General features: G+C 49.8%; 1 protein-coding gene across 5 annotated transcripts in view; it reads right to left on the reverse strand.

Moving 5' to 3' along the window:
• LOC125951867 (band 4.1-like protein 4) overlaps positions 1–15,568 on the reverse strand; it is a 101,227-nt gene that overhangs the window by 13,711 nt on the left and 71,948 nt on the right. For all 5 annotated transcript variants that reach the window (XM_049680967.1, XM_049680968.1, XM_049680971.1 and 2 more), the window contains exons 3-4: positions 237–341; positions 39–163 (exon numbers count right to left, since the gene is read on the reverse strand). In XM_049680967.1, coding sequence (XP_049536924.1) covers positions 39–163; positions 237–341 — 230 coding nt within the window. The remainder of the gene's footprint in view (positions 1–38; positions 164–236; positions 342–15,568) is intronic.

A 15,568-nucleotide genomic window follows, 5' to 3' on the forward strand; every position in this document is an offset into this window, starting at 1 on the left:
TGTCTACCTCCGGTGTGTAATGGTAGTGGGTGACATACCGAGTGATTTCTTCGACGAGCTTACACGGATCACAGGCATAGAACTTGACGCCAAAGTACAGATCGAACGTCACTTTGCCACCCTTCAGCTGCCGGGAGAGTCTCGCTGCCGGATCAAGCCAGTGCTGTGGAGGATGTTGTTAACATGGTCAGGGAATTGGAAGGGGAATCGAACAGGGCGTTCCGGAATCATCTTACCGTTTGGTTGTCCTGGTCGATATACCGAATACCAAAGTAGGCCGTCTCGATGAGGTTAAGCCGTGCATAGACGACATCCAGCAGTGCCTGTCCCGGTAGATCGTCCTGTAATGCCGACAGAAAGAGAGAGAGAGAGAGCGAGAGAGAGAGAGAGAGAGAGAGAGAGAGAGAGAGAGAGAGAGAGAGAGAGAGAGAGAGAGAGAGAGAGAGAGTTGGTTAGTGAAACGCCGGGACACAAATATTTGACCAACCCCAGGGTATTCGTTGGTTCAGCATGAATTGAGCCCCGGATTGGAGCCCTGGTTGTGCTCGCACAGAAATCAGAAATTAATGATTTGTTGGACAATGGGTGGACGACAGGACTGGGCACCTCCTGGGTCAGCATTGTGTAATGCGGCTGTTTGCCAATCCCGTCCAAACAATCCGAAACCATCATCATCGTCGCCATCATCATATGGCACGGTGCTCTGTTTGTGTATCATCATTTCCCGGCCGAAACAACAGGATACGGTCGAAACCATCGGGCACCACCAGCCCCGCCTGGGATTGCACCAGATCGCCAGCGCAATAATGCGCTGGCGATGGCACCTTTTATGCTGGGGCACAATAAATTTGGACAAATTGATGAGCTGACCAACGGAACCGAACGGACCCCCGTTCGAGTTGCCGGTGTGTGTGTCCGGTATAACGCAATTAGGGTCCTGAGGTTTCGAATTCCTCATCTGACTTCGATTAACATTAGCAATTATGTTGGACGGGATGTGCGCGGGATTCGGAATTTGGGATTTTCATTTCCGCAACCAATTCCGATTGCTTTGCGGGGTGCATTGTTGCTCCGTTGGTTTGATGCGGTTTGCATCCAGGATCCAATCATTGGCCAGGAGTAGGAGTGGACCAACAGCATCTGCAGATCGGATGTGACCGACAGGCCGAGTAGCTTTTATTGCATTCTCTCGGTTGCCATTCTGCGGGTGATGGATGATGGCTGAAAACCAATCCGCACCGGTACCGGCTGATCGGTAGGGTTCGTGTTCCGCGACGCGGTTCCTGGCACGCGGTTGGTCTGTCGTTACCTGCCCGCGCGAATGCTGATCGATTGGAGTAGTTGCCATCGGGGAACAATACGGAGGACCCCATGCGGTGCGTTGCGCGACCATTGCGTTGGTCTCCCTCCATCGACGCAACGTCACGCCGGAGTTCCGTTCCATTCCCGGCGCAAACTATAGCCCGATGACGATGACGATGACGTGCACCTGAGGACGACGCGCTCGATGCACAATGGTGCGCCCGGGGGGTGCGCTTAGGCCAAGATGACGCATTATGCGCACGCCGGGCATGTTGGTGAGAACTAGGACCGCCTGCTGTGCCCGCGGAGCTTCGAGCGATGGCTCAGCAGCAATCCAAGGCTCCGAGATTGCTATTAGTCAGCATCTTGTGCAATCCAGGGCCTGCGAAAAGGGCAACAATCGGGGCGGGCCACAAGCGGAGGGTGCTGGGTGCTGACCAGGGAAGTCGAAGTGCGATAAGCGTGAACAACGGGCACACGTACTCACGCGGCGCGTTTGCCAAAGTGATAAATAGCTTCGGTTCGGTTACAGCCCTCGACGTTCAAGTCGAAGTCGAATATCTTGAGCAAAGCTCGGGGAGCGTCTTGTTGGTGAGGCACCATCGTCGGAGTGTGGAGTTGCGATGTGTCGAGGGTTCGGTTTTGTAACGGTTTCCGGGCACAGCTGGACATCGGTTGGATGGAGCAAAATATTTGCTTTTCCGTTTCCCTCGTCTCCTCCTGCTGCTGCAGCCGTCCAGACACCCGTTGCTCTTGGTGGATGGTGATTCTAGCTTTCAAAAGAACCATCGCCATTGCTAACAGACTAGCCGGTACCGGAAGGAATCCCGGCCCGGTCATCGTCACTCGCGGGGCCCCCGAGAGAGAGAGAGAGAGTGCAAAAGTGTTTTGAACACTAATTAGCCAACTGGTTAATGGCGGCGACATGCGCTTCCACATAAACACTTAATTAATGTAATCTCCGGTGAAATCAATTAGGACACGGTCGGTAACGGAACTGGCAACTTCTGCCGGCGACTTCCTGGGGGTACCGGCACTGGCGCAGACACCAGTGCCGTGCACGTACACCGTACACCATCATCCAAAGCACAACTTTGTCGTTATCAGTGCAAATTAACTTTGTTCCGATGTTCCGGACAAACCCCGTGCACCTCCTCGTACCTCGGGTCGCTCTTTTGACGTCGACAAGTTTCGGGGGAGGGAGTGCTTCTGCCCCAAATGCGCCATAGAGCACCGAATAGAGGGAGGTGGAACCATCCCGGGGTGTTTCGCCGTCGGGTTGTTGCGCTGTCTGTGTTGTGCTACCAAGCTACGCTGTGTATATCGTTAATCTTGCCTTCAAGACTTATTGTGCTGCTCATTTTTCACTCCGGAACCACCACTAGGGGAGGAGCTCCATGGAGAGCACCGGGAGCATCAACATGGAGCGCATGTTGGCGTTCATGTTCTACACATGCACATGCATGTGCACACTTTAGTCGGCAAAAGGACATCATACATCGTCTGTCGCACATGCCGCCGGAATGTATGAGCACAAAGTACAAAGCGACGATCACCGCGGGAACTGGGACTTTTCGCTGGAGGTGGTTCCAGTCCCGGAAGCCAGAGGACGGATTAATAAAAGTTGGCCACCATTCTTTTGATGAAGTTGGGCGTCTTCGCGCTTCGCTTTCATCGCGGGCGCGCGAAATCATGGCGTGCTTCGAATGCTTTTTTGGTTCTCGTGGAGAATAATGGAAATAGTTGGATAACTTGCTGACGATGGAGTAGCTCCTTGAACTAACAGGACGCAACCCAGGTTCTGACTCATATAACCACCATCCATCGGTCATCTCGGTTAAAGTTAATTTGCGTATTGTGAGGCTGGTAGACTGGTTTAAAGGTGGCGTCGAGGAGTGTTTGCCGCTAGGCATAAGTGAGCGCGTCATGTTTACTCATGCATTCCTTTTTGCGGCCCGCTTTATTTACGGCACCCGGAGGCGCCTGACACCCTACGATCTCGCAATCATTCCATTCGTGGCTCAATATTGATGCCACTTCAATGGCTGAAAACATGACACGAAGCATCCAGCGATGAATGGGTTTGTCTTGAGTGGTTCAAAAATCTCGTTACTACCCAAGATGAAAGGGACACGACGGTCGGTCGGTCGGTCGGTCGGTCAGTCATCCATCAAAAGTCAGTCTCGGGTTCCCCGGAAGCAACGTGCCCGCCGGTAATCGATTACTGTTGCAGCGGAACTAATCGACCGGGCCCCCCCCCAACCAACAGCAACCTTCGAGATGACCATTGACCCACGCCGCACACGTTAGTGCCAGTCATCCAAGGGGGACTACTTACGCTCTGTGTTTGCATAAGATATGTTCTAGTTGGGAACGATGCAAATATGAGAGCCACCAAGCAATGGTAACAGATACAGAAGCGAAGAGATGATTCTTGAACATGAACTTTGTTGAAAATGCAGCCAATTTCTAGTGCATACTCATAGCCATGGAGATCGCTTGTTTTTAGCACTATTCAAGCGGAAGTAGACAAAACTTGTGTGGTGCAATTGATTCAATTGAACAAAAGTGCAATTGATTCTCAAAACGACTTTATTGTTTCTGCTAGAAAATGCACAACCTTAAGACCATTTAATGTAAAATCATAGCAAAAAGCATAAAACAGGCGATATTTCTGAAAAGCAGCTTGAAATTTGTTTAACAAAATTGCATACGGATGTACTTAAAGTCCATCGTGGTTGCAATAAATGCCTCTAGTAGTTGGCAGATCTTTTGCAAAAGATTTTTAACGCTTCTTGTAATAAAAAAGGAGGTTATTTCAATGCATCAAATGGACAAGAACCATGTGCGCAAGAATTTATGTTCTCTTAAAAATATATGATTGAAATTCTGTTTACTGTAAAGCGTTACTAAACCAAACTATGCACATGTATTGAATGTCGTCAATCCATGGTTGTGAAAAGAGTGCTAATGTTATGAGAAAAACTATTGCACTCGTTCACTAGACTTCACCAGTTTTCATTATTGGCCAAATCGCTTAATAAGAACTCAAATTTGAGAAAGGCAAAATATTTTTAAAACATGTTTACATACTGAGCTTATATAAAAAGTAGTTCTTCCTGTTAATTCATCGATGAGGTTACCGATAAATCTGATTTCTTGCTAGTACACGCTAGTAATCAACTACATATCATTAACAATAAGACAGGATAACAATTCCAGTCAAAAATCCAACACCACTCAAGTTATAGTACAATCAACAATTCACTCGGGTTACCCATTTATAACACAACTAATGAGGAGAAGCAAAAGCTGAACCCATTGTAAATCAACCTCGATTACTATCAATTATAATCAGAATAAACGTAATTTTCGGAAAAAAAAAACTACATATCATTGATCAATGCCGAACAAATTGCATCAAATACGATTGAGTTTGCCATTCTACAGCTTCATTCCTGTTCTGATTGGTTTGTTTAAAACCAAACAAACAAAACTACGGAACTAGAGAAGCCTCCTAGAACTATTTTCACTTATTGATTTATCTCTAGGAATCCTTTCCCCAAAAAACAGGGCATCACATCATCCGGGTATTGCCTTCAGGCGAAGCAAAATCAAAGAACTCCTAAATGGACAAACACGCACGCCACCTTCAAAGCCAAGAAGCCACCCAACCAGCCAGCCAACCAGCTAGCCAGCCAGCAAACACTCTCACAATTGGAGTTTCTTTCGAAGTTCGAAGAGCCCTCGGTTCAGTCGCAGTTCCTTCCTGCAACTTTGATCTATCATTTAATCATCTTAAAAAGCGCACAGCAGGTAATTGAAAACTTCAAACTCCCTTCCCCCGACCCACCCACCAACCAACGGAGCCGTCACCTGTCGGCTTCGTCTTCTTAAACATGGATTTTCCGTTTGAATGGTTTCCCTTTTTTGGGTTTTCCCCCATTTCCCAAGAACGCTGGCAACACAGGGGCACGACGACATAGCGCGGCAGCCAGCTAACAGGTGGTCTAAGATTTGTGACCTTTCATTGCGCGCCCGTGCCGTGTCTCAGGCCAGACATCATGCCCTGTCATCATCCATTTCCGTTTTCCTTCTGCTGCTGCTGCTTCGGCTGGTGCCGACTGACCATCCGATGGGACGATGTCTTTGACTCTCGACTTTACTTACCGGATGGTCAGATTTCAGAGAGCCCTGAATTGAACCCTGAACCCTCGTCGAGTTCGCCGACTTCTTCTGCCGGAACGAACGAATGAAAGAATAATCCTTTATCAGCATCACCACCACCGTATGCTGGACGGCATCCCCGGCACCCGGCACGGTCTTGAATCATTCTCCGGAAGCGAGCGAAGCAGCCGTAGATAAAGGGACGGCGGTTGACGCTCAGGTTCTCAGGCTTTTAATGACTTGACCGTCAAAAGGCTGGCTGGTGCGTTCCAGCATTCAACCAAACCGTGGGTATGTGTTTGATGAAACATATTAAAATTGCATATTAATGTTGCTTCCTGGAGTGCTTACTTGCAGCAGCTTCTTTAGGGTGAGAACGTGCGCTTGGAAAGGGATGTTGGAGCTGGAGTTGAATGGAGCGATGATAAATTAACAAAATAATCATCTCGATCTTTCTCTGTCTCTGTCCTGGACTTGGTCACCGGTGTTTTAACGAATAAGTTTGTAAGCAAAATGTCCGCCGTTTCCTAATGTTTTAATCATGGACCACAGACCACAAAACATAAGTAGCAGCAGCAGCAGCAGCAGCAGCGGCAGATGGCATTAGCATTGAATCGGTTCCGTACAGTTAGTTGTATAACTTATGGGAAGAACTTAAGACGGTGTCTGTTCGTTCTAGGGAGCGATATCCATTGCAAAGCGACGGAATTAACCTCGTTCTCAGTGTTTAACGTAACCATAAAAGCCATCTCGTGGTACCCACCACGGAACCTTGGCCACCTTGGCTGCGTCCGTCACTGTAAATCAAATGAAAGGTAAGTACCGGCGGCAATCAGGGTTCGTTCATTACCGGAATGCCCCTGCTGTTATCGTGAAATGGCGGCATAATCGGAAGCAGCGCGATGATCCTCCTTCATTACACGTCCATCATCAGCATAATCGAGTTGCGACCGAAACTGACCAACAGTGCAGTTGGCCGTTGGTGGCCGACGTTCTCTCTCTCTCTGTCTTACCGTGGCTTAATTTGTTTAAACGCATCAATCACGGCATCAACCTCCACAGTACCCGACCGATGCGTTGCACACGGTTCTGCAACTCCCTTCGTGAGGATCATTAATACACTGGGGTCATTTGCTAAATCGCGTTACTCTCCCTTATTGCCCCTGCGTCGACGCGCTTTTTTGTTGCAAAGAAATTACCTTCCGAATGGCCAACACTGTGACCACAGAAGACGATCGGCTTCGGAGATCGTACGAGGTTTGCCGCGGACTGCTATGCGTAGCTCATTAGTGAAGTCGCGAGACTACGATTGCACGCCGATTGGCCCAGGAGGATTTACTCGCGAAACCATCAATTCGAACTCGTGCGGTGCATCAGAGTGTTGGGAGTTGGGAGTAGCGCCTTGACCTTGACCACCACCGTGTCCGGTGGCCTTGGTAGTTGACGGTTGTGGTTGTCCTTTCTCTTGGGAACCGGACAGTCGAACTCGTAAAGCGCGCATAATGGCGTCCTGGGCGTCCAATTTGCGTGGCGATCGGTTTGCCGATCGGCAAAAGTCTTAATTACGCCAAACCGCTACGACGATTGCCACTACCAATGGCCGCAGGGCTAGCTGGCTGGCCGACATGGCGGGGACCTGGACTAATAATAATGCTAATAACCAATTTCGCGCACATTGGATTGTGTGTGTGTGTGCGTCCATCCATTGGTTTCGGATCTCGCGGATGTCACGGATCACGGATTGATGATGATGGCTTTGGTGTCGCGGAGCGCAAATTTCGTTCGCCGTCATTAATCAAGTGACGGAGCCGTGAGCTGCGTCCGTTCGTTCGTTCGTCTGTCACACGCTTGCGTCTCGGTCTCGATCACAACAATCAACCGGTTTCCGGCCCCCTCCAAGATGGATTGACTGTTCGGTGAGCTAATGGTGCGACACCGATCCACATACACACGCCCCATATGGTTCTTTCTAATTCAATTTCGTAAAAGCTCATTACAACACCTTCATCACCTTCAGCTGGAAGGGATACCGAAGAAGAAGAAAATCTCGGACCACTCGGACCTCTCGGACACTCGGATGGTAATGGAGCTGGCAATATAAGGACGCAACGCATGTCGTGCAGTGGCTCGACGAAAGAAAATTAAGAATTAATCATTACCGACCGTCGGCAAAATGGCCGCACTGAAAATGGCAATGCAATGGGGGGGCGGTGGAGAGACATGAGACGAGGCAATCTACCCCGAAGGCAATCACAGTAACCGATCACGGCGAAGCGAGTCTAGTCCGTTTCATCGCCACTAATTGATCAAGTTCAACTCGCCAACATCACAGCACCGGCGACAGCTGCCGACGTACGGTCGACATCAATGTGACGGTCCGTCACGTTCACGTTCGCGGTTCACGTTCGCTGTTCGTCGATGCATTTCCAAACGCTTGCGTAAAGTGAAGTGAGGTGGCAAGTTCTAGCGCACAGGTGGTAAAAGGCACCGACCAGAAGCACCAGAGCGGGAAGCTTGTTCTGTCCGCTGTTCGTTTGTTCTGCATTAAAGACCCACTGGGTGTTGATGTGTCGATGCAATCGATTCAATAAATGATAATCCAATCCGGAAAACATGCATTTAAATCCGATAATCGATTTGGTCGAATTTCGATGCTGGGCGGTTCGAACCGATCGAGCGGAAATTGTGGAGCAACTGTGCTCGAGCCTCGAGATAGGTTTGCCGGTCACGTTCTTCTTCTGCTTCTTCTGAGTGTGGCCTACATTTATTATTTGTCACCAAAAAGCGGTTGTTCCTTGTTTGGTGGCGAGTGCGCCTGCATTTCGGTCTTTCCGGTGGTCCGGTTAGTGGTAGCACAGGGGGCTAGGGGTTGTTTTCGGGGTTGTGTGCTTCGTGTGCTAAACGATTTAATTAGCATAAACACAATTCTGATCAATTTGGGTAATAGAAATGAGCGATGAAATAACAATCTGGCGTTTTAAATGTAGATTTGGTAGCTGGTGCGGTGTGAGCAGATTTGCATTTGCAAAAACTACCGGAAGCTGGGGTCATACGCACGATTAAGTAAATTGGAAAACGTGAGTATACCATTTTGGGCAGTTTGATTAAATCGAAATAACTAAACGAATGCGAAGAGTTCAATTTCCATTTCTGGTGCATGATTTAGGTATACATTATAAATTCAAAGTGTACATGAATCAAATAACACGACGATATTTCAGATTAATTGAACATAAACAGAGGTGTCACTGGCATTTGGTTCAAAAGAAAAGTCTGATCGTTTCATCATTTATTATTTAATTTTTAATATTAGCAACTGCAATGCACATGGCATAACAACAAAGTTGGTTAAGTTTTTTTTATGATGTATTTAAGTAATTGATGTTTAAAAATAGAAAGCTAACCATAAAGCGTGCTATACAAAAATACGCCATCAAACACTTCAAAAGTCAGTCAGAGTTTCTTGATCGAAAAACTAATTACTTGAAAAAGAAACATTAATATTCTTGCACTCAAACTGAAGGAAATTGAGTTCGTTGCATACAGTTGCATCAAATGGCGAGATTGTTTCTTTGAAGAAGCAATCAAAATCAAATTCTGTGTTAGATCCATGGATACATTTTCATTAAGCGCTTCCTATTTAAAAACAATCTCGGAGTATATTCATATTTGTGTGCGACAATGAAATTGGATTTTGAGGTGTGTTCTTACACAGCAATATTATCTAGCACAACATGCTCAAGCGCCACTGTACTTCCACTTAATGTATTGCTCTAATCTTACCCGTCCTGCAATTTCAACATGTATGCAGACTGACAGCTTTCAGCAAGGTGCGTAAGCTTCTACTGTCCTGCCTCAGGCCAACTCAGCAACAAAAGCTGATCCAGCTCAGCTTTACCTGCTGCCAGCCCCTCAGCTCAGTCAGCAACCAATCAACGTTAGAAAGTTAAGAACACGTATTCTCGCTTCATCATATTGTGTGAACGTGTGTGTGTGTGTGTGTTTGTTCCATGCCCTCCAACTTGATCCTGGCCAGAAGCTCCACACAAGTGCCTTGCGCTCGGCGGGACATTGGAAAAGAAACCATGGAAACGTTTGCCCCATCCGGTGCCGTTTCTATGCAGCGCCAACTGGGCAAAAGTTTCCCGGGCAATACCATTCCAACCCAGCATCAGTATAGCCCAGCCCAGCGTGTAAATTGTGTAGACCATGGCGAAGATTTTAAGCAGAGTGCATCCTTTCTCAGCGACCCCATAGCACCGACGGAGATGCGAAAAGAAAGAGAGAAAGAGAGAGAGCCGGCTTGAAGGACCTTAACGTGGTCGCAAGGCGTATTGCTTGATCGCATTCCTGGCGCTACAACGGCTGACATGACCCGGAATCCAGGGCAACAGAAAAGGATACTTCGTATAACAATAATGAAGTGCCGAGGGTTCCGGTTATCGTTCCCGGTTGCAACGCGCGTTACTCGCTGCGCAAAATTAACTGCAATAAGGCAGCCGACGGTTGTGCAAGTGGCAATGTTGCAATGCAGTGCTGCTGCTGCTGCTGCTGTTGCCTTGTTATCATTTGATGAACAACAGCAGCATGGCGGGACTCCAGCTTGTCCCACGATGTTCCACGATGTCACTTCTCATATTCGACTCCCTCGGCTCTCGGCAGTGGCTGATCCTTGGCTTGGTGTTATTGGTTGCCAGCGGAGATTGCTCTAGCTGCTCTTAATTTATGTTTCCTCGACTGTCGTTGGTGTTGGTGGTTGGCCGGGGAGCGGTATGATAATACGGTACCGCATTGCGCGTTGTGCGTTGTGCGTTGTGCGTTGTGTTAGGAACAGAGGTCGCATTGTTTTGTCTCCCCGTTCTTGGGCCATTGCCGGCCGGCAAGGCCAAAGTCACATTTCGTTTGTGACACTAATGGGCACTGGCCGTGAAGTCGAAACCTTTAATTCATCCCCTGGAAGCAGACCAAGAAAAAGATCTCGCTCTCTCTCTCTTTTCTCTCTCTCGCGCACTCCTTCTTTAACCCTTGTCCAGTCTCTTGGAAATAATGCACTTCAGCTTTGATAAGCTTTAATTAAAAACAGTCTTGCCAACAGCAGCAGCAGCAGCAACAATCACTGGTGCGTCCGTCAGTGAATCATAACGCGTGAGTCCCAAGCCCCAGCCATCCAGCGTGCCAGACCAGAGGTTCAGCATCTCAATCAAAAGGGGGCCAATGTTTATGCGAAACCAACCCTCTCCATGCCAGGCTCCACCGGATCGAATTTTTATGCGCCGTCGCCCTCTCGCCAGCGTGTAACTGCGATGGTGGTGGTGGTGGTGGTGGGGCCCGGACCGGTCGCACTGCTCTGTGTGTTGTGCCTCCCACGATCTGGCAGCACACGACCTGCCGCCTGCCAGCCGACTGCACGGATTGGATCGACATAATTATGGTCATTGTGCTGCTGTATCAACTGCTTGGTAATCTTCTTTATTTACCACTTTTTAATAGGATTTCTGTTTTCCATTCTCCTAATGGAATCGTTTACATTCACGTTCGATTCACACCCCCCGACCCTGGAGGGGGGAGTCGGTAGTTCCTTGGTCCTTTGCTTGCTTGCTGCCGTTGCACCACGTTGTGCAGCAACTTCATTCGCTCGAGCACCAGCAGCAGCAGCAGTGAGCTCGCAATTGCCAGGTTGTTGTGTGCTTCCGCGCTTGATTTATGGAGCAACACACACTCCCCGGGACCAACCAAGAGCCAGCCAGGGCTGCAACAGCTGCCCGGTGGCGCAGTAAAGACGCAAAGGGTGTGGTGTTGGTAAAGGGAGACCCCCTCACACCAGCGTGTCCTTCGCCATCGCGGTTTGTGCATCTCGGTGCTTGAGCTTGAGGGCCGTGTGTTTGGAGTAATTGAAGGAACCAAGTACCGCTCGAACCGGCCACTGTGAGGCAAATCATCGGAAAGATATAAATCGATCCACTTGCCACGGTTTCTGCCCGCTGCTGCTGCTACCAGCTGTTGGTGCAATTGGATTGGATTTTCGTTGTGCTGCGCCAACTATCTTCATTTAATGCGACCGATAAATCCGACGTACTGGTGGCGCTGTTACAGCAGAATGACAATATTTACTCAAATGTGGCCGCTCATTTATCAGCTCAGCCCGGACGTGGCCATTCATTTGTCGCGCGAAACTGATGCGATGGCGACGTGCTCGTGCGCCTCGTAGGCATTATGTGTCAAATAGAGTGAAGGAGGAGGAGGAACCTCATCGAGTCTGTTGTTTTTTTTTGTCAATGTTTGTACCGCGTGATTTAAGGGCGGACCCACGCGGCCCGGGGAGTACGCGGTCGTGGGTGCCAGCGGCTCGCCAGCGGATTTCCAATCATTGCGACGGGGAGGCGCGGTCCCCGGTCGAACTGTCATTAATAATTCAAAAGTCCATTTCGGGGCGCGTAATTGGTAGGAATCGATTGGAAACCGCCCCCCAGCCTCCCAAAGCACACACACACACACACACACACACAATCTCCCCCGAATAGGGTTCCCCCCCTGACGGTGTACCATGGCAGCGGGTTGGATCGCAGGTCCAGGTCCAGCGCTGGACGGAGCTGGAGAGTTGAGCCGAAGTGCTTCTAAAATTTAAAGACTAGTAGCTAGCGAGGTCCCCCCGGTCTGGCCTGGCCTGGCCTGACATGATAAATTTATGTACATTTTGGTCCGCAGAATGGAGCGAATATCAATTGAGACATTCGCGAGGGTACGAGAAGGTACGAGTATCTAGGCGCGGTTTGCCATTGAATCGACCAGACCGACCGACCGACCAGAGAAGCGGACCAGCGGACTCGGTGGTGGCCCTTGGGTGGAAACGTGTTGAAAAATTAATCGTGACTACCGTTCGATTACTGGTGCTCCATCACTCCGTCGGGCACGGCACGCAGGGTCTGCGCAGGCTGTGCCTCGCGAGTGCTGTGCGTCGAGTAGGCGACGACTACCGAAGGCGCTCTTGGACTAATTTGACAGATGTCAAAGCAGTTTAGTGTCAACGTGTGGCACAATGTGGCGCACGCCGAACCCCCCGGGAGCCTGGTCCGGGTTGGGTGTGCGTGAGTGTCCTTCCATTCAAATGCCTACTAGGGAGTAGCTCCCCTCAATTCCTGTGGTGCCGTCTACCGCAATACTGCCTGGAACTGCACTTCCTATCAGGATCAGATCGCAATCAGAGGGAGGCAAATCCGTTTGTGTCCCGGTCGGTAAGTGCAGCCACCGACAACGGGACTTGCCACTCCGGGCACCAAGTGTTCGCGTCTGCCACCCGTAATTACAGTAAAATATGATTTCCTCTCTCCCGCTACCACACGCAATCCCTTTGCCCACCGGAGGGCCTACCGGAGGGTTGCACCGAAGCAATTCATTCACCCAGCATTGATTGAATCTCTGGAACCAGGCGAGAACGAGGAGGAGTAGAAAAGCGAACCTTCGTGTGGACCGACCTTCGTACCAAGCACCGGAACCAAGACACACCGTATCGACATCATCATCATCACTCAACCGTTCGTTAAGCGATCGCCACACCACGCCACGCCACGCCACGGAGCAAAACGATTGCCGGGGCCAACCGGGTCTAACAAGGTTTTACTTCATTTTGTCGTCATTTATCTTGGACACAGAGGGGACGGTACACACTGCCCCGGCCTGCCCTACCGCCCTCGATTACCGTTAGAAACGCTTCATTCATTGTTACGTATTACGCATCGCGTTCCCGCGGTGCATCGACATCATAGAGCTGGGCGGCCAGGGCCAGGGCCATGGCCAGGACCAGCCACCGTATAGCCCGGGGAATAACCGTTTCTTCCGTCAAACGGTTCTGGTTTATTAAAAACCCACAAACGACGCTCGGTTAATTGCATACCGCGACTGCTATCGATTAATCATCCCTCGCGCACGGTGCTCCCTTGGTCGCCGCTGGGCCGCACTTGCCGCACTAGAACAAAGCCCTAGCCTAGGATTGGCCGCCACCGCGAGTGGCGGCACGAGCAGTTTCATTCCGCCGGTAGCAGCTACAACCACCACACCAACCTGCCCCATTTCTTTTAGCAGAGATAGCAGATCGAAAGTCAACATAGAGACAACCGACCGCCGAGGGCCGGGCAGTGAAAGGGATGGAAAGGAAGAAGGAGAAAGTAACGAGCCAGGCCATGGCTACAGCCAGGCCTTACGCATCCCATTGCGAAACCTGTAACCGGTGGTGGACACTCTTCGATAGGCATCTCTTACGGCGGTACTATCGATGAGATCATCGATGCCTCATTCTTCCTCCGTCTCGCGTGGCCCAGAGCCTGTTCTTGGGCGGTTCTCGCATGAACTCATTAATTCTACGGGACGGGACGGGACGAGGGACGCGATTCCGCGTTCGCCGCGGACATTACTGCATCCGGTGGTCATCGTCGGTCGGAACGGTTTGCTAAGATTGAGCTGAATAATTCATTTCTGGCTTTCGCTGGCTATTGCGTTCGCCTTGGTGTTACCGTGGGGACAGATGGGCACACTAGATGTTCTACCATTTACCGCGGCCGTGTGGTCTCATACCTGTGAAGGAGAAAAGTAAAACAAGATATTTGTTAGAAACAGAAGAAACAAGGGAAACACTTTGGCACAGCATTGGTGTCTCTAATTGGCTTTACTCATTAGCTGGTCGCCCTTTTGGGGCTTGGTTGTGTGAGAGTGCGCCTGACAGTGACGAGTGTTCTGGCAAAGCTTGCACCATGCGACACTTTGGGGCCGAGCTTTCTTATCGAAGGCTAGATTGGATTCTTGGCTTAGCCAGCATCCAGAACTAGAAAGTATCCCGCCAGAGAAGTGTTTGCGTTTGACAGAGACTGCCTCGTGCCGTGTTCGTTGCAGCATTTCGTTCCAAGATGTGGAAGTTTCAGTGGAAATGAGTCTTCATAGTGTATTCACTTCAATTAATTTAGCCATTTTTACAAGAGAAATTCTGAGCATTGCGTATTGGAGGGATTAATTTTGATATTTTCGACATAATCTAGAAGTGGTTGGAGACTGGATTCAAGAGTGACATACTAGTATTGATCCTGGAGAGTATGATGCAAAAGCTTTCCAACAGAACGACAAACGAATCTTGTCAAGTTTTTGTAATCCAATCCAACTATATTGGATGCCCAGACATAAAGACTCCTGGAATAAAATTCCAATGTTGCAGACGGTGGGAAATCCAATGTATCAATTCCAATGCACAATACCGAACTCGTATTGTCTGAACCGACCTGCTGTAAGCTGCGGCTGGTTATCCTGACCGGAATTAGAATTCTTTTTCCAAAATGTTTATGCCTCATGACCCCATGGTGTTAGCCATTGGGCTAAGTGGTTTAACGAGCCGCCTGATGATACACACTGTGTACCAACGGGAATGCGGTAACACAATTCTTCGAACGCAGGTCCTCGCCACCGTTGCCGTTGGTGTTGCAGATAGTTCGCACCCTCTGTTCTCTCACGTCCCGTGTAGCCCCATCGCACAAACCGGCAATAAATCTCCCGAAACCACTCCCGGAACTGCCGCAATACGAGACTACCGCAGTTCCCGAGCCAAGCCAGCCGGTACCAGACCAACTCGGCTTTCCCAAGCCCATGTTGATCTGTTTACCGCTTTGAATTGCCGGCCGGAAGCGGACGCTTCTTTATTCTTGCGCCAGCAATTCAATCCTTCTTAGTAATCGGAAGTGCTTCCCCTGGACCCCGGGAGCGTTATGATGCAGTAGCTGCTCCAATCAATGCAAAGGCCCAGGAATGTCCCCGGCTGTCCCCTGGGAGAAACCTTGCCGGAGAATACTGGGCGACAGGAACTTGGGAGCATACACACACGAACGGGCGGACGGACGGAGGGACGCATAGGAATGAGCGCTGTAATGTGTGCCATTGTCGAGAGGCTTCGCTCGAGAGTGGCCCGAAATCGAATTTCCCCTTTTTATCCAGTGGCCGGCGGACTGGCGGACGCTGGGAACAGGCCACACCGGCTAATACTTCAACAAATCTGGAGTGAACGGATTTGCGGTTGCAGACCCCGGTTGGCCGGCTTCTCGGCCGGCAAAGGGAGGAACACAAC

The sequence above is a fragment of the Anopheles darlingi genome, chromosome 2 (genome assembly GCF_943734745.1).
Source record: "Anopheles darlingi chromosome 2, idAnoDarlMG_H_01, whole genome shotgun sequence".
NCBI lineage: Eukaryota > Metazoa > Arthropoda > Insecta > Diptera > Culicidae > Anopheles > Anopheles darlingi.